A 23,171-nucleotide genomic window follows, 5' to 3' on the forward strand; every position below is an offset into this window, starting at 1 on the left:
GAGAAGTGTGAGAGCATAAAATTCTGATCCAGACCATGCTTTCAGGAAACAGCAGCAGTATTTTCTCAAAACCAGGTGGCCCTGATTTTTCTGATCAAGGCAATCGCTCAGCCCCTTACCAGAACAGTTCCATGTGCCTATTCCTCATAACAAATTATCACCTTCATTCCTGCTGTTGGACAAAGGTAAAATCCAACCAAGCCTGTCATGCTACAGCATTCACCAACCCATGGTCCCACATACCAAGTCCAGTTACACAACAGCTGATTCCATGGAATTTCACAGAGGTTTGACCTGCCTTTGTCTCATGCTCCCCTTCCTTAATTTTGTCATTCCTATTCTAAGTCACTATCCCTACAGTGTGTGATGAAAACGTATTATTTTGGTGAGGCAGAAATTTCCCTCAGCGTTCTGGTTTAATTAAATCAATGGGCAAATGTGAAAAATGGAGGATCTATAAAATAGAGGATCTGCTGCTGAGAGGAGCAGTTACATCTGGCAAACACAAACCTCCTGGGCTGCAGAACAAACAGCACCTGACACTACCTGCAGATGGGTTTTGACACCTACTCTGCAGGGTCTGCCTGTTGGATAGGGATCATGGAAAACTACAGAGAGCCCAGCAACATTTAATACTGAATTAACAGCCTATTTTTAAGCCATTCCTTCTTTTTCATTCTGCTAGGAACTATTCTCATATTGCCAAACCACCCAGACTTAAAACATGCTATTTTCATGTATTTTCAGGCATTGACCAATCTTCTAATAATCATCCCCTTCTTCTACAGGCACCTGAACAGCATGGTAAAGATCTGCACACAGGCCTGTTAACAGAAACCTCTTCCTGCTGTATTAGTTAATAAATACAGCCTTATTTCTTTCAACTCTCAGGATAAACTCCTACTCCCATGGCATATAGACATACTTTTGACTGAGGAACTAATTTTAAAAGACAAAAAAATAGAGAATGAGCTAATATTCAAATCAAAGGACTTTGGCTTCACCTCAAAATTTTTAAATCAACAACCAAAATTGAATATAAATGCTTAAGGGCTCATCTGCTTGTTAAAGGCAAAAGACTTCAAAGCCAACATCTCAAACATGACTGTGCTTGCTTTTCTGTGGGTCAGGGCTTTTCAGCTGAGCCTTGTGGCTCTGGGGCTCCCGGTTTATAACAATAATGAGGGAAATGTGCTTGTGGGGTGTGTGTGTCCTGCTGCCATCACTGGCCTCCGACTACAAACAAGCTCCTTGGACATTCCCTAGTGCACACACAGTACAGACCCAAAATAGCCTCCACTTTGTAGCACCATTATTCTGGGAGGGAGGGAAGAATAGGATTATGCACTTCTTGTAAATGTTAAAATAATTCCATAAATCTGAATAAAATTAATTTTCTTGGTGAAATTGTCTGCAACGTTCTGCCATGCACATTCTTCCTCTGCAGGATTATTTCAAAATTATGGACTCAGAAATGTTCAGCTGGATAGTTCTTGGGTGGCTGAGGTGCTCACTGAAGAATTTAAATGATGTAATAGCTATTGAACACCCCATTATATGGCTGCCTAATTAATGTGAATGATAGTTATGTCTTACTCACAGAAGATTATTTTACACGGAGGAAAATCTACTCACTGCCACAGTAGCCATTTCGATAGTTTTTATAGGAGCAGTTGCATTATGGCTTCATTGAGTAAAAGGTAAGTAGCCGTCCTAAATAATGAAGATTGAAGGTTTAATAGTCCCAATAAAGAATCCTGCAGGTTTTTTATTTCAAAAATTAGAGTTTGATTGCAAGCGTATGATAATGAGAGGGAGAAGAGCACAGGCATGTGGAATCCTTTTGGCTCCTTGGGAACCTCCATTTCTTCTGTGCAGAAATACAGAAGAATAAGGACAGAAAAACAGCAAATAAGCTGCTCTTTACTTTTGCTGACAGCATGTCCAAGCTCCAAGCCTCTCCCTGTGGCAACATTTCCGTGGCTACGGCTATGCTGGATTGTGCCTGTTATACTTAGAAGGCTGACATTACTGGAGCAGCTGCACGCGGCTGATCACGTACACACAAATAACCTCAAATAATGTGAAGAGCCCAGCTTAGAGCCATTTGAATGATGAGATGCAGACATAAGCCAGCCTTGCAAACTTGTTTCAGAATCGCAGCCTATTACAGCAACTCCTTTTTGCGAGGCAATAGTCAGGGGACTCGGCATTTCTGTTACGAGACCCTATTTCCAAGGTTGTATATCAGAGATTATAACAGCTATAAAAATTCAAATGAGATTTAAAACTTGGCATGAGCATTTTCACTTGGGATCTAATATTTTTTAAGCAAATCTTTACAAGAAAAGCTAAAAGTTTACTTGTTCCACTTGTTATTTTAGGTCTCTATTGGTACATAATTCTCAATCTAGATTCTTACACTCTCCCCGTCGCAGAACCCAAGTAATCTCTTTTCACAGCTTTCATTTTCAGAACAGCAATTCAAAGATAGGACAATTGATTTGACATTTGTTAATCCAAATAGCAAACTTTCAGGAAGGGTTTTAAAAGAACTTCTGTTCCAAGGCAGCCACTTTTTTCTTTTCCAGCAATAAAACACCACATGTGTTTTAGGAAGTAAAAAGTGGCAACAACATTAACCTGAATTATGGTAACAATGACTACAAAACAAGCTGGCTGGGGATTTACAAACGCAATCTCCAGATGTCTGCAAAAGATCTGATTTATCAAACACACTCTGGGTAGGATTTGTTGTGGGCTTGTACTACCTAATAAAAGAGGTCTGTAGTACTTATTTACTGGTAGGATCAGTGCAAGGAGCTACCCTTGTGACATTTTTCAGAAAGGTGAGTAGATCCCTTTTGAATAACCCACGGGATATGGAGAGAGACATAGACCCTGGAAATCAGAGCTTGGAATTACCAATGAAACAGGATGATGCTGAAGGTTAAATATAGGGAGAGGGGGAAAAAAAGATTGTAGGAATTGGAGGCAGCCTCAAGAGAAAACCTCAGGTAGTGCCAAGGGGCAGTCCAATGTACCTCAGCTTCAGGGACAGGTTAGAAACACTAAATGCCATCGATGGAGATTGCAATTGTATTTTATCAGCACAGCTTGTGGCCATTTAAAAGGATTCCATCCATGTGGGGCCTTCAAAGCACCACACTGAAGGGTAAAGACTGGTTCTGCCTCTAGTTTTGATCCAGAGCCTTGCTGCTGAGGCTGTGATGGGAAGCCTTGGCTAGTGCTTACTTCCAGAATGATTTTTGTGATATGATTCCCTACCATCCAGGACCTGGACTGACATGAATGCACTCTTTCCAAGTAGGGCTCCACACAACCCTCTACATGGACAAATGCTGCATGCAAATAACTCATCACTCGTGTTAATGATGTTAGACTCGCACAAGTAGAGGCAGAAGCAGTGGGGCTATTAAATTTATATTCCTTCACCTTAACTGTCACAGCTCAGCCATAAAATAGTTTGGACTGAAAACTACTGCTTTACACAAATAATTTGGGGTCCTTTTATCCTAGGCTTACTATCCAGGGAAAAGAAAAAAAGAAGATACTTACCTATGTACACAGAAGCAACAATGGACTCAAAAGCTGACACACAAAATGGTAGCAGGCATTAGCAGTTTATTATCCCCTCGTACACCTTTTTATAGGCTTTCTTCACATGCATAACAGGTGTTCCTTATTACATTACCGTTGGTCAGTAAACTATCCACAGGTGCCTTTTCTAATTAGTCATACACGTCTGCATTCTCTGCTTCATTCTCTAACAAAGGTGTTTATCTCGCCTGTTTAGGGGCACAGCTGAAGCTTATTTAGGTCTAGGCTGCTCGCAGCCTTTTCCTATCTTACCACACAGAAGTAAAATAAGTAAAACAGAAGGTCCAAATTTTTAATTTTGCATCTATAGAGCAGTACCTCCTAAATGCCATGACTTGCAAACAACAGCTTTAGGACAGCACTGCTTCAAGATAATTACCTTTTGTTCTGATTTGTTGTGTTGAGTGTTTTTCTAAAGCGACAAAGTTGGGGCAATTTTTTAGGATTACTTAGAAAATCCAATGTTTACCCAGCAAATGATAACACCTCCTGGTTTTGAACAATGACTTACTTCTGATTAAACCAAAATGAGTTACTAAGGTGAACAGATTGAGTAATCAAGCTCAATTAAGCATGCGCAATATGCACTGTAACAACATTCACTGTTTGGTGAAGTCATAAAACAGCTTCATTTTCTTTTGACTTGTGGCAGTCTACCTCCAAGAGCCATTCATTCCTGCTTCTACCCAGGCAGTATTTCCATGAGGATGCATCATGAATTTTAGCTACTTTACCAGAGATGTTGTTGCATCTTTGGAAACAAAGAAATACAGCCTACAGCTCTAATCAGGAGACAGGAGCAGCACCTCCACAGGCATGAAGCTTCACTGGGAGAGCCCTCACTCTGAGCAAACACTGTTTTCATGTAGCAGAGCAGTGTCACGCTTTAGAAGACAAGCCACTTTGGGGGCTAAACATCTGAGAGAATCTTTCAAAAGGCGGTTTTCTTGCCATGCAGCAGAATAGTTTGCAGTTTCAGGAAATCTACACTAATAACTTGTAGCTTTGCTCTAGGGCACAGATGTTTTAATTTATAATTATTATTGTTGCTGGTGGTTTTGTTGTTGCTTTTGTTGAAACTAGCATAAAAATTATACAGAAATCTCACCTCTGTCTATATCCAGAGCATCACACTTTGCTTTGGTACCAGAAGATGGAGCCACATGCTCACAGTTTTAAAGTGGTTTATTTCCTCTCTTGCGCCAGAAAACCCACCCATGAAGCAGACAGTGCCTAGAAACTGCTCCCTTACCTTACATGAACTTGCTGTTTTAGTGTGTCTGTGTGTACAGCGAATCTGTGCCTGCCTTACCCCGTGTCAGCTGCCTCGCTCAGATGTTTCCATAACAACTCCATTTTCCTTGCTGCAAATATATTTTCTGAATTGCTTACCACGTCAAAATGAAATCAGGAAACAGAACCAAACTAAGCCAGACATTTCCAACGGCTAAAATATCACACTTTTCATTTCCTCAATGGAAGGATATACTCTTAAAGGGAGTCATATTCCATATCCCAGAACCATCAATATAAGACTCCTAACTCCTCATCTTAAAAGGCCAAATAAAGGCAGATATCATTTTTATTCTGTGTCTTAAAGCTTAGATATGTGCTCAGATGAGAGAACAAGCTAGGCTTGTGCTCTGCCAACCCTTTCAGCACTGCAGCAGTCAGAGTAAGGCAGGTATTTGATGTGACAGAGGCGTGACTTTGCCCACCCCAGCAGGCTAATTTACCCCTGGTTCTGCTTCAAAACATACCTGCCAAAAAAAAAACCAACCAAAACCAACAACCAAAAAACAAACCGAAGAAAAAAAAAAACCAAACCAAAGAAAACACCTAAAAAAAAGCCATGGTAGGGCATCTCCCACTATCTATTTGGGATTTTTTCTGCAAGTAGGTTTTGAAGCAGAAGCCATCCACTGCCCTGAAGATGATCCAGGCTGTAGCAGTGTCAGTGGCAGCTGCTGCACGGACAGAGCATCCAAGGAGCATTGCTGGCCCCTGGCAGCTCCATCCTGAGCTGGACAGGGGGGACAGGGCTGGACAAGGGAGAGATAAACCCTGCTAAACTCTGCTAAACCCTGCCCTTAGCCAAGGGCTGTGCTGGTCCCACTGCTGCCAGCCATTTCCACCATGCACATGAAGATGAAAGGAGCCTTTGTAAAATGACACACATCTGATGGGAAGAGGAACCCTTCACTAAAGGTATTAAAGGCCATTAGGGCTTTTCTTTGTTGGCTGCTTGCTCTGTGTCAGCTGTATGAGCAGCCAGTCCTAGAGAGTCAGATCAAAGCAAGATAATGGCATTCCTAATAATGCCAGCAGAGATCTTTCAGGTAAAAATGTTTATTGTTCAAGAACACTGTCAGATCCTTTCATGTCCTTTCCTGACTTGGCAACGTCCCAGGTTACTACAGAACAGTTTTAAGTACACAGGTTTAATTATTTTTTTAGCTGCTCTTTCAGACCATTCTCAGGTAGCAGAAGCAGGCAATAGTTTACTCTCATCCATTTTCTCAGTACAACGCTGTAACTTCTTTACAACAAATCCTCCACCACAACATTTAACATCTCTCTAACGGGACATTAAAAATGAAGTCAGCGAAGCATTCTGTCAAAGTGTTCACAAAAAAAGAACCCTCAACACTCTTTTTTACAAAATCTAAGTAAAGCATGGTGCCTCTATACCCCTGAATGCTGCAACTTATCAGCAGTAGATATTCACACATTGCTTCCTTGGGAAAACACAATTTTATGGGGAAAATCAGAAGAATGTGCACAACACTCAGTGGAACCCACAGTGGGAGAGACTGACACAAGAGTCATCCTCTATCCAGAGCTTGTAGGTAGCACAAGTTCCAGCATCTGGAACTACCAGAGTAAGAGTTACCTCTAATTCAGATCTTTTATTTAAAAATTTGTCCTTGCAAGATTATCTCCATCAAATTAAAGGCAACCCAAGCAACAAATCTGAAGAAAATGTCCTATCAACCCTTTTTGCCCCCACTTATTTCAGTGCTGTGGCCGAAAACCCAATTACAGCTTTGGCTGCCAGGACTTCTGAGCAGTGGCTCCATTACTCCCTGTATGATTTTTGGATAAACATTTAAAAACTTGAATTTGCTTCCTCTGCCTGTAACATGTGTGTGGAAAAATTCACAAAAAAATCACTGGAGGTTTGTGTCCGAAAAGGAGACAGAGGAGTACTGTAGCTTTATTCAAACAAAGGGAGATGCCATTGGGCATTTCCCATGGGGTCTCTCAAACTGTTGGGGGACACAGCCCCCTTTTTATCATAATTTCCCAGCCACATCACCCTGTTCCTTCCCCACAGGCTGAGGTACTCGGAAGGTACAGACATCCCTTAAATCACCTACTCTCTGCCCCCTAGTATGCAGCCCCTTTACTTTTTTTCTTTTATAATAAAACACTATTCATAATTCTATTACACCTTTATTTTTTTTCTCTAGGTTCAGGAATTTAACACGGCCTTGGCTGGGCAGCAATCCGTGCCAATTAGTAACATTTTCTAGAACTGATGGTTTCCTCCCCTGTCTGCAAGTCCCTGGCCCTATCTCCAAGCAGATTCTCACGGTCTGCTTGTAAAGAGACATTCATCTTATTTCCTTCACATGTAAACAACTCAGAGTCCTTGGGGCTATGAAAGAACTCTGTGGAGGTGTGGGGAGCCCAGGGATCTCTCCACAGAAACGAGAAGGACTTTCACACTCTTCCCATGAGCTGTCGGGGTCCCTTGCAGAGCAGCCACAGCTGCAGCAGTTTTCCCAGGGAAACAGCAGGACCAGGAGACATCTCAGCCAGCGCAGGCTGAGGTCAGCTGTGGTCAGCACCCTCAAAAGTGGATGAACCGTGCACCAACCAGGCTCAATGTGTATCAGACTGCAGAACCCACCGAGGACACGTGGGCACCACCTGTTCAGTGTGCTGCATGATCCCAAACACAGCACTGCTCGTGCTCTCTCTGCTCCAAGAGCTGTGGCAGTCCCACACACAGGGACAGCATTCCTGGGAAGTGCTGCCCTGAAATGCAGCAAGCTGAGGAAACCTCGAGGAGCAAGCAGAAAAGGCCACACTGATGACTGACTCCTGCATCTGCAAGATGGATGAGAATTTGAATTCCTTTGTAAGGGACCAAACATATCACTTAATAAAAACAAGGCATCCTACAATGAACCTCTCTTTCCCATATTTATTCCTCTCTAAACACAGCAGTGCACAGATTATAGGAAATGGTTTTACATTTAACTTCAACCCCAAGTGGTAAAGAAACGGATTGTATCTCACAATGTAAATTTGCATCTACCATCATTTAATGGATGTTTTATACATGCTATGTACTACTGTGTTTTTATGGAAAGGCAAAAAAATTACTTGGGAATTTGTTTTTAATTAAGCAATAAGGCTCAATGGGGTACTGCTATCGTGCAATAAAACCACTCCTGGGGTGTTGTGAGGCATTTGGTCCAGATGAGTGCTTCAAATCACCCCCAGATTGTGATTAGATGATTACTCCCTGGAGTTAATATTAGATGGTTCTCTCCAGAGTTGTCTTATTGCTATTATAAAAAGTCTTCAACATGGGGAAACTAAGTAGCTTTTGTGCTTGAAGAAGATGAAGTTTGCATTTCGACTGTTGAGTGGCTGTGTGAGCTGTGTGGGTCCCATAGATCACTTCACCTATTTAGCATGCGTGAAAGATCATCTCGGGGCATTGCTTTGACCCAAACAGTTTTACAATTAACTGGCTTTCTTTTTTTCCTAGAAGATGGAAGGATATAAAGAGCAAACAGCTCCAAAATAAAGCAATCCCAAGACAAGGCACCAAGGAATTTGATTCAGAGATACGTATTATGGGCTTTATCTTTTTGTTGGGAATAATGAATCCTAATCGCTATTATGCTAATTGTATTAATGAAGGCTAATGCATGCGGTAGCAGCAAGAGATTCTCCCAAGTTGGGTCTATGAGGAGGTGCATGGCCTGAGGCATTTGTGAGGGCTCCCAAGTTAATGAAATCAAACAACCCAAATGGTACAGAGCCAACCTGCAGTGCCTTCCCCTGCCTCCCCCAGCGGCTCTTCAAGGGTTAAAGATTAAATATTTCATCCTGTGAACAGATAAAACAAAAACAAAACCAAAAAAAACCAAAACCAAACAAAGAAAAAAACCCAACAAAACCAAACAACAAAAAAAAATCCACAAAAAAATAAGAAAAAGAAAACAACAACAACAACAAAAACAAAACAAAACAACCCCCCCCCCCCCAAAAAAAAACCCAAACCAAAAACAAAGCTTCCTGCATTTCAGTACACCAGTAAGAGAGAAATCTTAGGAAAACATTAACTCTTGCAAAACTTTCCCCAAAAGGCAGCATGGTACCACCTGGACATGCACAATTTTTGCACAGCTTGAGCTAAGGTACAGAACAGAACCCTCAACTCCTCCTTCAAATGTATCTCAACAGCAACCACACTGCTCCTATTACACAACATCCCTCTGGCCTCTCAACCAGACAATGATTTTTACACTTCACAAATTAAGGTGTGATCCTTCACACATCCTCTGTGTCACATCTTATACATCCTGCACAGCCCAGGCAGCAATACAATCTCTAAAAGCCAATAAACCTCTTCTACCTCGGAAGAAATCCCCAATTCCTCCTTCAGATCAGCACCTCTCCATTTAAAGATCCCACACGTCAATGGACGGAGATCTCAGCCAAGCTGAGATTTGCTCTCTTGGTTTCCAGGATATCAGCAGAACAGCTCAGAAAAAAACCACACCACCTGGCTGTTTTTCCTTATATCTGAAGAACACAAAAGGAAACAAAGATTTCCCTTTTTTATTCCACATCACAGAGCTCTCTGCACATGCACTCAATGCATGAAACTTCCCCAGGCCATGGCAGCAGGTGCTTTCCTGCACAAAAGGCACTGATGTGGGGCAAGGTCCCTTACAAAGAGAGGATTTTTCCTTTCTGAGCAACACACATATTCAGCCTGGGTAGCAGTTAAAAAGGAAAGAAAGTAAAGCATGTTCTTCACCTAAATAGAAGCTATATCCATAGGCAAAGCAGGGTTCAGGAATGAAACTCTTTTATTTGACTAATCAGTCAATCAGTCATTTCCATCTTTTTGCATTAACCAGTGACTATCACACGCTTGTTCCTCGTGCTTTTTCCCTATTTCAATATTTGAAATGCCTAATCTACCTCAGTTTAGTGTTTGAAACACTTGTTCACCAATTATTTGTTCACCTTGATTTATCCAGTGCACACTTGATAGGAGATCACTGTTCAGACAGAATAGCAACAGTAGGAAAAAAGTTCACAAGAACATGCACACAGTGGTGCATTGTGGAAGCAAGGCTGAGCTCAGAAGGTGCAGCACTCTCTCACAGTATGCTGCAAAATGCATTGAGTAGCTTTTTTAGACACACCTCTTTTTCCCACATTAATTTCATGCATTTTGTTCTAATATTACATCCCACTCTGCACTGAACACCTGCACCTTCTCACAGTTCTGGCATTACATTTTCTCTTACCTCAGCTTTTTCGCACCTTCACCTTTTGTATTTCAACTCGAGCCTGTTCCCACTGCTGGGTAATGCTACTCACAGTGGTCTGGCAGCATGTCAGAGCTCCTGCTTTCTGTCAGTGTGTGTTCACCCATCCTGCTCCTCGGGAGAGCTCAAACTTCTGAGCTTCCCCTGCTGTGAGTCCCTGCACTGGGCAGCTCTTGGGTGCAACCTGGAGACTCATCATGACCAACCCACTTGATCCACTCAGAAATTATTGATCATTATTGGTTATTCAAGGCTGAAGCTCAAATTCTACAGCACATGTGACCTGGGAGCTGGGCTGAGGTCTGAGCAGGGTAGGGCACAGCAAACACCAAGACAGACTTGTAACTTTAGAATCTGCAGGCGTGAGTGGTTTTGTGGTCCTTGCACACAGCAGCTTTTGTGAAGATTACTGAGATTTGTGAGCTGGGACATGGCCCGTGGTGAGGCACACGGGGCTGTGAGTCAGGAGCCCTGGGGGTTGTTCCTCAGCTCCCAAGTGATTCACTCGCAGCCAGAGCCCATAGCTGCTGAAGAGAATAGCAATAAACCCACTGTTCTCTGTCGGTGACCAAGCACCGTGTGACCAAATGTAACTCTCCAGGAGTGGAACTCCCTGTGAGGAGGGTACAAACCCTCATACAGCCATTAGAATGTATGCTGCACTTCAAGATCCTGAGAATAAAAAGTGCTGCACACATGCAAGGCCTCTGTAAAAAACAAAAGCACTCTGATTACTGGTTTATGCAAAAGGCAAAAGGAAGAGGAGCAAGCAAAGGTTGCTTTCAGGGATATTTTTATCACTCAATCATTTTGCAGCCAGGCTCTCCAAAACACTTGAGAAGTGGGTAATTTCCTGCATGAGGGTTGGGAAATACCCCAAAGACACAAGCACCCTCTGAAACAGTTTTGCTGGGCAGCAGTTTCAAAGCATGTGGACTAGCGAGGATTTGGAAACCGGCGCTCTGAAGTTCCAGTCTGTGCTGACAGAGCCGAGCAGGGATCTGATTTCTGCACTGTCAGTCTTGGAACAACTCATTTCTAAAGCAGGCAGATGAAGCTGGTGGGGCTTCAGAGACACAAATCAATCATGGCAAGTCACACATTTGTAGGAAAGGCTGATTAGCTGAATCCCCCGGGAGCCAGATCAGACACACATTCATCCCCACACACAGCACACTCTCACTCAGGACAGAGGTCATTCATCCCTACAAGTAACCTGCATGATGAACACAAGTTGTCTTATTCCCTCATTAAGTCATAGTATTCCAAGCTCAATTCAATAAAATCTCCATTGCTAAAAGCTCTCTTGTCCACTAATGAAATGCCCATTTCATGTAGTCAATTAGTTAAAACCCCTGTCTATCCTATGATCACAGTGGGTTCCTAACATCCCAAACTGAATCTAAATATTGAGTTTTATTCAAAAGAATTTTATCAAATGCCTGGGTTGTTTTTTCTTTTTTTTTCAAACATGCACTAAACATACACTGAGCTCAGAATTTAACAGATGTTTTTGTTACTATTATAATCTAATCTTTTCCTGCAGGCTGTTGTAGTAATTTTGCCACTAGAAGATAATAAAAAAACATTTTCTCCCCTGCAGAGCTTACCTTTGGCTGACTCAGCTGAGCAGCTGCAGTTTCCTTTACTTGCTTTGAAATTATTGCATCCCAATTGGGCAAGATATTTCTGCTACTGAGAAACAAGTGGCTTTGGAGAAAATGCCAGAGGCAATAGATCAGATAAAGTCTCTTCACCTTGCTCTAGTTGCATTAAAAGCTGGTAGTTTGGGCTGCAGCTTTTTCAAGTGGTCCCACAAATGTTTGTTTTACAGCCAGGAAAAACAGAGCTCCTGAGCCTGCCTATCAAACAGCTCTTAAGATTACTGGTGAAACTCCAAGTCTATATCTCAGTAAGGAATTCAAACAAGTGTGTAAGAGCTTCCAAAACAAATAAACAAAATACCAACAGAAAGTCAGCTCTCAATTGCAACTGCTTAATGCTGACTGTAAGCCCAAAGTGATCTCGGGGCTTCCCTTGCCTTATGCAACAGCTGCCTGAACACACCTCCACTTCTGACTGAAGAGGGAGAACAAAAAACCCTCAAATCCCAGACTGTTTGACCAACCCAATGCTTTGTTTGGCTGATGTGTTGTCCAGGTGAGTATACTGAGAAACGACGAGAAAAATAAACTAAAATATTACATCTCAGTAATAAAGACTATAATTACGGTAACACAAGAGCAAATTCAGAATAATTTTAGCACACAGGAGAAAAAATCAGAACAGTTTCAGAGTAATAATCTGTGGCTGGTTAGACCTGAATAAGTCTGGCAGCTAAGAAAAACTCTGGCATATTTAGTTCAGTGCTTTGTCTATTTATAGTTTACAGATATTTACAGTCAGATCATGTTAAAACCCCCTGAGCATTTTGTAGAGAATGAATTTCTAAGCTGGGCAGATCTCCCCAAAGTTAGCAGACTGCTCCCAAGGCAGGTGGGACAGAGAGAGCTGTACCCAGGCTCAACAAAAACCAGCTCCCAGTTGTGAGAACCACTCTGCAAGGGCTGACCATGGTCCTTCCACTGACAGACCTGTCCTGCTCTCCCACAGAAGAGGCAGCAGGACGAAGGAGACCCCACACTAAAGCCCTAATGACAACCTGAGTCTGTGCTCAGCCCAGCAGCCTCTCCTCTGTGCTGAGCTCTCTTCTCCCAGGTTTTCAGGGATTTGTCAACGACCTGATAACCCTCTCCATAACCTTTCCTCATCACTGCTAGGCAGCCACGTACTGCACCAAACTTAGCCCATGTCCTCATTCACCTGCTCATCTGACACAAAGTGTGAAGAGATAAGGTCTTGTGGAAACTCCCATGCCCAGAGCACTTTAGCTCTAAAGTGCACCATGAGCTTCCCAGCCCACATTATTATTCCCAAAGAAAATGAAAACTTGGGGAAAAAAAAATATTTCTAATACCTTGACAGGTCCATCAGTTCCCATTAAAAATGGAAAAGCTATTACAGAAAGCGAGCAAGCACCTGAATTATAGATCAGCACAGGCCTGGGGTTGTGCCTCTGCACCTGGCAAGGGCCAGAGCTCAGCTGCCCTGCAGCACCTTCGGCAGGGCTGAGGGACACCCACGGCCTCTGGCCACTCATCCACCACCCTCCCGACAGTGACACACGGGAGGATGAGTGGGTGGGAGAGAGGAATGCAAAAGAGTTCCTTGCAGCCTCAATTTCGGTGTTAATGGCTTGCTTTCTACACAAAAGTATGTAACTTTAATCCCAAAAGTGGTTAGAAAATCTGATCCAAAGCTTGGGAAGAGGCCTGGTTTCTGTTTTGGATAGGTGCAATGTGTAGCTCTATTTATATCCCTCTTCTTAACCGTAAAATACTGGGGGTATTTTATCACTGAAACAATCTTTACACGATGTCATCCGTGTGTACCATTCTGCGGGACGGATTATACTGTGAGCAGGAGACGCTAAAACTTGAAACTTAAAACTGCGAGCAACCCGAATACACTGAATTATGCTTGTGGGGCCAAGTGGAGAGCGTGCAGGAGGATGGTGGATGCCAGCAGAGCACACGCAGCCATGGGCACAAGCAGCTACGGGACACACACAGCTCCGGGCGCACACCGTCCTCCGAGGACACGCAGCCAGGGGGCACACGGGCCCGTCGGGCACATGCAGCAAAGGGACACACGCACTCGTGGGACACAGGCAGACACGGGACACACAGCCCCGCTCACACACACAGCCCCGCTCTCCCGCAGCGCCGCCCGGCAGCTCGGGGCCCCGGGGCGCCCATTGGCCGGCGGTGGCGGTGGGCGGGGAGCGGCGCGGCGCGGAGCGGAGCGGGCCCGGCCCTGCAGCGGAGCGGGTCCGCCCGGCGCGGGCCGCGGGAGCGCTTGTCGGGGCGGCCGGGAGGTACGGGGCGAGCGGGATTTCGGCGCAGGGCGGGAGAGACGGGGTTTTTCACCACCGGGCTGGAGCCGGGGGACGGGAGCGCTCTGGCGGCTGCGGGACGGTGCGGGGTAGGGGGCCATGCGCTCCGCCGGGGCTCGGCCGGGGGTCCCGCCGTGTGTCCTGCCCGGGGTCCCGCGGGTTCCGTCACCCGTGTGCGGAGCCCACGGTGTCTGCGCGGCCCGAGCGCCGCTCGGCTGGGCGGGTGTATTGGGGTTTTTAGAGGGACTCTTAAGTTACCAACTTCGCCCGTGTCCCAAAACCCCAGACGCTGCTCCCGCTGTAAGCGGAGCTGTAAGCAGAACCCCGCTGGGACCGTGCGCCTCTTCCCGAGGGGCACGTGAGCTCTCGGGCGCTGGGAGGGACAGGGAATTGTCGCTTCCCTCGGTGGTTCCCCCCGGCCAGCGAGCCCTGTGTCGCTGGTCGCGGCTCCGGTGAGCGGCGGAGCGGGGGCTGCGGGCGGAGTGCCCGGGGCTGTGTGGGGGGACGGAGGGGGTGAGGCTCTGCCTTGAGTTTCGTGTTTTCCTCCCTCCCTCCCTCCCTCCGCTGCTGGGGCGCCTCTGAGCCTGGCTGGCACTCGCAGGAGCCGCAACTGAGCTCAGGCTGCCAACAGCTGGGTTTGGTGGCATCAGCATGAGCTCCTCAAAAGCCGCTGCTCCGCCGTCCCTTTGCTCTGAGCAGCAGTGGCAAGCAGCTTGGTAGCTCAGTCAGTCCGTGTCCCACTGGGACTGGTGACATCCTCAAAGGCCCGGTGTGACAGCCAGTCCCAAAATATGCTGAATTGGGTTACTCATGAGCATGGCAGGAGGGGGGTTGCCAGAGCCTGCCCCCCTTACCCCAGCAGTTACAGCATGCCGGAGAATAGGGAGAAGCAAGCTGAAATGCCCTCAGGCAGGGAAAGGAGAGGAACTTCGTTTTTCTTGCTCTAAATGCCTGCTCAGGCAGCTGCATTCTACTTGCCGCCCTCACTCCAGGAGGGATTTCTCAGCTGAGCAAAGCAGAAAGAGGGAGTAAGGGAAAGCTGCAGAGAGATGAGGCTGAGGGCATTTTCTGCTGGCAGCCCTCAGCAGTCAGAGCTCGGCGTGCTGACACTAATGGACCATCCCATGCATGGTATGCATTAGGTATGCAATGGATACCGAGGCTGTCAGTTCTGCCTGATGGCAGGAATGGAAGGATCAGGTAGAACAGCTCGCTACATTGGTGCACCTAAGCCTTAGATACATACAGACTTGAAAAACATACCCCAGACTCACTGACCCGGGAACTTAAGTTGAAATGCTGTGCCTGGCAGGCATCAACATGGCTGTTTATAATCACAAGTGAACAAGCGCTCATTGTTAAGTGTCGTGGTGGCGTGCTTACTTCTGGAGTGGAGTGCCAAGCTGTATTTTTTTCCCCTTTGAATATCAGTCATACTCACTGCATAGTATTTGATCACAGGCAGAACCAGCAGATCTTGATGAAAAAAACAACCCCAGAATTTGCCATGCCAAAAACCTCTATGAAAAGAAGCATGCCAGCAAAGCACATCTTGCCACCCTCACTTCAGCTGGGTAAGCTGCTGCTGCATGTGGTACATGGGCACGTGTAGCACTTGGTAATAAGCACTGTGATCCTGCTGACATGACACAGCAAACATGAGCAAACGGGTAAAAAAAATATTTACCAAAATGAATAAAATAGATTAGACTTCATATCCTCACTTTGTTCCAAAGGGAGAGGCTCTCATCTCCCAGGAAAGGAGACCATAGTAACACTCAGCAGCTATCTCTATTTACCAAATTCACAAAGAGCTTCCATTCCAAAGCCAAACTGTGGATTATTTGCAGTGAGTCACAGTATTAACATGAAATTGGGCTTTATGTGGTTAGTCAAGCTCTGTGCTGTGTGGAACTCGGGGCAGGATGGATCTGGCTTGTGGTGGGATGTGATGAGTCACCCCTCAGATGGCTGTTTCTCCCCCCACCTGAACAGGGAGCACACAGAGGGATAGAGTTAGTTGTCCAGGTCTAAAGGTAGGCAGTATAAGTCCCACTCCTATTTTTTTTTTTTTACTTTTTTTATGGGTATGTGCTGTTGCTGTTCTCCTGTCACTTATGCCTGAGGGGAGAGAGATGGAGGGAAAACATTCTGCTTTTGCATCCCAGAGAAATTCAGGAAATACCCTGGGCTACAGCAGACAACAGCTTTAGTCTTAGCAGAAAAGATTTTCCCATGACAGAGTTGCCTTTCGTTTGGTCAACTCCTGGCATTTTAACTAGGTAGCAAACCAGAGGGTGGAGGAGTAAGGACATACCTGCAGGTGTAAGTGTGATGTGTAATGAGAGCTCACCTTCATTTCTGTCATGCTGCAGGATTGTGTCCAGCCCTTTCTCCTTTTGCTCCATGCAGTGAGTCCAAGAGCTTTCTGGCCTTTGCAGGGACTCAGATCAGTGCAGCAGCCAAAACTTTCACAGCAGCAGAGCTAAATGAGCTCAGGTTTCCTGGCTCTGTGCAAGCATGGTCTTTATATCTAGCAAAATACTTTCATTTCCACTGGGATTTGGTGTGCAAAGATCCCTAGAAACAGAGTCATGTCAAGTACCATACATTCTTCAGAGGTTGGACTGTGCATCTGAACTACATAAAATAAAAGAAGCAGACTAAGAGCTCCATAATCCAGAAGCATGAGGAAGCAAAACCGGTGGGACTTCTTTGGTTTATCCCATTTAGTGTTGCTGACACCAAAAGTTTTTGACAGTATTTTATTACATTCACAGTCTTTGCACACCAAAGATCCCAAGCTGTAATTTGAGTGTTTTCTTTATTTGTGTGCTCATCTTGCTCTTTCACTCAGAAGCTCCTTATCCAGGGATTTGTGGAGAGACCACATTCCAGGATAGGTGAGACTCTGGGAAAGCCTAATCAGGGAGTTTGGTGTGCAGTTGTGGACCACAGTTTGCCCTGCCTGTTTGTTCTTCAGCCTGATTTGTGTATTTAAGAGGGAGAGGGTAAAAACACATGGTGCTTATTGCAGCAGGGCATCTCCTTTCTGTGCATGGGTCCACGAGGGGAATGGAGCCTCCCTTCTCTCTGGTGACAAGTAACAAATCCTTCACACAGCTGCTGCATGTCTGTGCAGAGGCAGGTTGGTTGGGTGTGATCTCAGCTGGAGTCAGCCCCTGGATTCCCCCTCTGGCTGCAGCCTGGCCTGGCTGGAGCCCTCAGTTCAATGTAAACTGCCCACCCACACGAGTGTATGTGCTCAACACTGCCCAGCTCCATCCTGTGCATTCCAGTGCTTTGAGGCCCTGAGGACACACATCCTTTCCTCCAGCTCCAGGGGTACCTCAAGGAAGCCAGCTCTTCAGGAGCCTCTCTGTGAAAGCTATTTCTGCAGGATAGGTCACTTCATTTAGGTCTCCCATGGCTAAACATGTGTCTTGGCCTTGTGCCTTTTCACCCTAGAGAAGGAGGTTTTGGGCCCTCTGAGGAATTGCCTGGTCTGTCTGCCAGATGGGTCAGGTGAGAGGTACTCAGTGTGCAGCAGCCTTCAGCAGCAGCTCTGTGGTTTCCCTTCCAGCACAACAAAGGGGTGATTTGGGCTGAAGGGCAAGGGTAGAATGTCCCAAACACACAGGCCCAGATATATTGTCATCCCCTCTTCCCTTTCCCCTCCAGCCTCCTTGGCAGCAGGGACTCTGGGCAAGGAGCACAGGGAAAACGGTGGAGAGCAGCTCTGCATTAGTGGTTCTATGAGCCATTAGCAGCAACCAGGGTAACAGCACATGTGCCTGTGATCTGGGAGCTGCCTCGTGATGGCTGAGCTACCTCTCTGGAGGAGGAAATGATTCACATTCCCATGGCCAGCTGCTCTTGGGGCAGCACCCTCCAGCCTGCAAGGGGCAATGAAAAATCAGCTTACTGAGAGTGCCCTCCTTACTGCAGACTGCCAAGAGCAAGCAGTTGCTTTCCCTTCAGAGTTACCCTTACCTACATTTCCTGTTAGAACAAAACCCCAGCACACGATCAAACCCCCAGCTGGTGTCAGAAGGACGGTGCAGAGGTGTGGGGGAGATGAGCATGCTGCATTCCACTTCCCCTTCAGCAGAGACCACACTGTTTTCAGAATGATGTGTCTTGCATCTGGAAGCACCATCAGCCCTGGGATAATGGAGGAAAAGTTTAGCTTGTGTGGCTCAATTCAGATCATTAGGGCTTTTTTCTTTTCTTTTTTTTTTTTTTACCCTTTTTGTGATGCATGGAAGACCAGCAGGAACAAGTGATACCATAGAGTTTTGTTTTGTTCCTGTCTCAGCTCTTGCCTGAAATGGAGCTGTGGAGTCTGTGTGTCTGTAACTAATCCTTGAGAAAGTAGGTGTGCAGTGAGAAATGAGAGGCTTGCTCTCAAGACCCTTTTATGCAGATCTGTGGATCTGCATAAAATCAGGTTCAGACCAAGCAGCTTTCTTTTCTGTGGGCACACAGTTACACTGGTAAAAAGCACATCTGTACTGGAAGAGCTGGCTCTGCCTTCAGGGGCTTCCACTGCTGCAAACTGAACTATCCCAGTATAGCCTGGGCTGTTGCAAAATGAGGTCACAAAAGTTGAAAATTTAAGTTAGAAAGGTAACAAACTGAAGTGAGGAGTGCCCAGGAGATTACTTGTACCCTCAGATTGCGTTAGGAGCATCTCACCTATGCATACACTGGCTACTCACCTTCACCCTGGTGCAGATGTTTGCAGCTTCACCTCTTCCCTCTTTGTTTTCCTCTCTTCAGAGTGAGCTGGAGATGGTGGACCATCTTGCAAACACCGAGATCAACAGCCAGCGCATTGCTGCTGTGGAAAACTGCTTTGGGGCTTCCGGACAGCCCTTAGCCTTGCCGGGCAGGGTCCTCCTGGGAGAAGGGATTTTAACCAAAGAATGCCGCAAGAAACCAAAGCCTCGCATATTTTTCCTTTTCAACGACATCCTCGTCTATGGCAGCATAGTCATCAACAAAAGGAAGTACAATTCCCAGCACATCATCCCCCTCGAAGATGTCACTCTGGAGACGCTGCCAGACACCTTGCAGATGAAGAACCGTTGGATGATTAAAACCTCCAAGAAGTCCTTCGTGGTTTCAGCAGCCTCCCTGACGGAGAGGAAGGAGTGGATCAGCCATCTGGAGGAGTGCATCAAGCACCTGCTGACCAAGACAGGCAGGCAGCCCTGCACGGAGCACGCAGCCCCCTGGATCCCCGACAAGGCCACGGACATCTGCATGCGCTGCACGCAGACCAAGTTCTCCACGCTCACCCGCAGGCACCACTGCCGCAAGTGCGGCTTCGTCGTGTGTGCAGACTGCTCCAGGCAGAGGTTCCTGATGCCCCGGCTGTCCCCCAAGCCCCTGAGGGTCTGCAACCTGTGCTACAGGCAGCTGCTGGCAGAGAAGAAGAAGGAGACAGAGGCAGATCGGAGGCCGACGGAGCCGATCCGCTCTGCCATCCAGGGCTACGAACCCTCCAGTGGTGATGACAGTGACAAGTCTGATGATGAGAAAGCTGAGCAGTGGCCAGCAGACACAGAGTTTTATACCTCAGAAGTATCCTGGTCATCTTTCCACAGCTGACTTCCCTGGGAGTCAGTGGCGTTTAGACACTGGAAAGCCAACCTCTGGCCTCCAATGTGTGTCCTTCTCAATGTTTCCTCTGAAGGCCATGCCTAGGAAGGTGGATCTTGGCCCTTGTGTGTGGTGTCTGAGCAGAGATGAGGTTACCCCTCTGCGAACGTCTCGTACGATGTGAGCACAGAGAGTAGCAGCTCAGTGAAGAGCACTGAGAACTGGAGCAGTGCCCCCTCTGGTGCCTTATTCTTCCTCCCTGCAAAAACACAGCAATACCAAATTTTTTTTAATGTTTTGAGACTGGCTCCTGGGAGAAAAAGGAGCAAGAAGTCCTGGAGTTGAACACACTTTCCTGCTCACAACGTGTTCCTCTGTCAGGGCAAGGGCCACTTTCCATGAGTATTCTGAGATTCTTACTGCAAGTGTTCCAGCCTGAGGGAATAGCTGCTTATCCCTGTACAGTAAGGTTAGCACCAGCTTCCCTGCCTACACCTGGGTCTCTCAGTGCTGGAAACACTGAGAGAATGGTACTTGGAGTGCAGGGAGCTCATGTGAGGCTCACTGTGAGCAGCCCTACCAGAGCACTGCAGCATCCAGCTGTCTCACATGGAAAGAGGCCATGCCAGTGGTACTGGGCCAGGAGGAGGAAGGAGAGGTGAAAGTTACAGGTAAAATTACACTGAGCAGTGAAATACAGAGGGAGAGAGGTACTGCAGTTCACACAACTAAGTGCAGCGCCCAGATCTCAAACACAGGCAGGTGTACCAGATTACTAGAAACTTGAAGAGCTCAAGTCTATCAGGTAAAAGGACAGCCCAGGGAAGACTTGTTAAAAGTCTTAGAAAATCCAGGAAAAAGCCCCAAATTAAGATCCTGTGAAGTACAGCACTTCAACTTCCCCTTCCCTCCTGAGCTGCTGCCCAAGGCATTGGATTCTCACTGTGGGCTCACCTCCTGCCTTACCAGTCTCACGAGTCCAAAGTTAAGGTCCTCTATGTACTTCAAGGATGGGAGCCAAAGACTTTACAGTTACCTTAATCAACTTTAGAGATCAACTTTGAAGTTCAAATTCAGTTAGAAATAAACTGTGTTTATTCAGGTGTTCTATCATAATGTAGGGTGGGAATAAATATACAGGAAATCAGACAACAGCAATTGTTTTGCAGCAGACATTTCTACAAACTCCGTTATTACTTTTAGTATATTTTTGTATTGTGTATTTTATGGTCTGGAAAAGCAACATGGCTGGGAATACACTGCCAATGTTCTAAAATGTTTCCTTACCATGACCTGTTACAAGCAGTGCATTGCTTGACAGATGGCCATGGGATTTTTTAAATTTCAGTTCAAGATAATCATTCTTACTGTCTTTTATAAACTGCTACTGTTCCAGTGAATTTGTATCACTTGACTGTGTGTGAATAAAGGCATGGCCAACAGGAAGGAGCCAGGAAAACAGGACAATAAAGTGTGTTATTATTGAACAAGAGTCTTAACCAGAGCTGGGATCCAGGCCTGGCCAGCCCAGCAGAAGTTGTGCCTCCTCAGCTGTGGGGAGACTGCTGTGGTTTCTATTTACTGCTTGAAGGTAAGGGTATCAAATCTGGTGCTTCCTTTCTATTTATACCATGTTACTGTCTCACACACTCGTCCCAAGCCTTTTGCAATCCTCTGCAGTAGTCTGTATTAATTGGAACGGTATTTTTCCGGTGGGGACACAGCTTAGAGTGGGCCAACAAACCTTATGACCTAAGCAGATGTTTTTGGGCTTTAAAGCAATAAGTACACTGAGTTCTGTTTTTTCCATCCCTCTCCAGGCTTAGCTCTGAACTCTTCACAGCAGTGATTGTTTTTACAATGCCTCCCACCCACCAGAAGGGTGTACATGCTATGCAAACAGAAAATGACCTTAAAAATAAACAGCCATTTGAATGGTTCATGAGCCAAAAATAGCCCAGCTGCTGAATGTGCATCCATAGCTGGCATACCAGTTCCCTGCTCCTGAGGTGAAATTCCCAGTTTCTTCCTAGTAACTGACTCCAGAATTGTATTGCAGTTTTGAGCCTAATCCTAAGTTTCGTTAGAGATCAGCTTCATGTGTTCAAAGGTCTTGCTATTACTAGCCCCGAAAGACCTATGAACTGCTTTTATGCTCTAATGAGGGACAGGCATGCCTCTAATGAATGCCTTCTTGGTGAGCAAGAGCATTTCTTAATCACAGCAGGAAAAAAAATCAGAAAAAAACAACCAAGCCACCAAAAACAGCCCAGCCCCTTTTTTTGGTGCATGCTGTTGATGGCTTTGGGGGAAATGCACACACCTTCCACCAACTGGAAGCCCCAAGAAACCAAGCAGTTCTTAAACTGTTAATCCCTATGGTAAAAAGATCCTGCTCAGGAAAGCATGGGGAAATTCAAACAAGGCCTCTCCCCCACTTCCTGAAGTTCTGTTGCAGAGCTCAGCACTGGGATTAGAGCCTGGGGCTCCTGGCTTCTGGCCTGCTGAACACATAGGTTTTAAATCACAGGCTGTGTGCTATTACAGTCCAGCTTGGAGTTTTCCAGCCTGATGCTATCTCCAGTGCATTAATAGGGCATTTCCTGATGGTTTGTGTTCTTTCTATTTTAGCTAAATAAATCCCTTACCAGAAATTCAGTACAGTTTGCAGCCCCACATGACCAGGAAGAGCAGCAGCTCAAATGCTCACCTTGGGAAACATCTGCATACTGGAGGGTTTGTGGGGGTCACATCCTCCTCCTGAAGGGCTCCCAGATAGGATGTATGGGGATCATTTGCCAGAAGAGGTTCCTTGCTCAGCCCCTGCCTGAAGGTGTCACAGCCCAAAGGGCACAGCAGGGTGAAGGTGTCCTGTCCCTGTTGCACACCATCCTCTTCTGCTCTCCAAAGCTGGTTGGAAGGGCAGGAAGAAGATGGCATTGGTACAGCTGCCAGTTAGGACAGCCTAAAGAAAGGCAACGAGGAGATCGTGAATAAACTGAAAGCATCAAAGAGGTTGAAGGAAAGCCATGTGTTGCACTCTCCCAAAGCACAGCCCAGGCACACCCCACCAGCTCCCAGGCACACCACACCAGCTCCCAGCACGGTGCTGACTCAGCATTCACAAGGACTCAGGAGGGAGACGTGAGCCAGCTGCTTTGAGTCTTGCTCCCAGTTACTCAAACCGTTCATATCCAAGCTGGAGTTCTGGCTCCGCCACAGCTCACAGCCCCTTCCAGCTCACTACTGCTGCAAGGCAGTTTCTCATGTTCCTCACTCAGCCTGGATTTTTGATTAGGAGGAGGAATTGAGGAGTACACATGGTGCCAACTGCTCCTGAGCTGGAAAGTGATGTGTCTCCAGTAAAAATACAGGCTGCTGTTTCTCACTTTGTCTGCCCC

The 23,171-nt window shown here is 46.1% G+C and overlaps 2 protein-coding genes across 2 annotated transcripts in view; one reads left to right on the plus strand and one right to left on the minus strand.

The window, feature by feature from the left end:
* The window catches only part of LOC146432354 (uncharacterized), a 54,183-nt gene extending 35,167 nt beyond the window's left edge, over window positions 1-19,016 (minus strand). Inside the window, exons 1-2 of the mRNA XM_085071949.1 lie at window positions 18,885-19,016; window positions 16,517-18,327 (exon numbers count right to left, since the gene is read on the minus strand). Coding sequence (XP_084928075.1) covers window positions 16,517-16,571 — 55 coding nt within the window. The 5' untranslated portion in view covers window positions 16,572-18,327; window positions 18,885-19,016. The remainder of the gene's footprint in view (window positions 1-16,516; window positions 18,328-18,884) is intronic.
* PLEKHF1 (pleckstrin homology and FYVE domain containing 1) lies at window positions 18,958-21,241 on the plus strand. The gene has a single exon (XM_085071950.1). The coding sequence runs from the start codon at window positions 18,958-18,960 to the stop codon at window positions 19,777-19,779; it is 822 nt and encodes a 273-aa protein (XP_084928076.1). The 3' UTR covers window positions 19,780-21,241.
* Window positions 21,242-23,171: the final 1,930 nt, after the last annotated feature.

The sequence above is a fragment of the Lichenostomus cassidix genome, chromosome 11 (assembly GCF_008360975.1).
Source record: "Lichenostomus cassidix isolate B80296 chromosome 11, HeHo_3.0, whole genome shotgun sequence".
NCBI classification, from domain to species: domain Eukaryota; kingdom Metazoa; phylum Chordata; class Aves; order Passeriformes; family Meliphagidae; genus Lichenostomus; species Lichenostomus cassidix.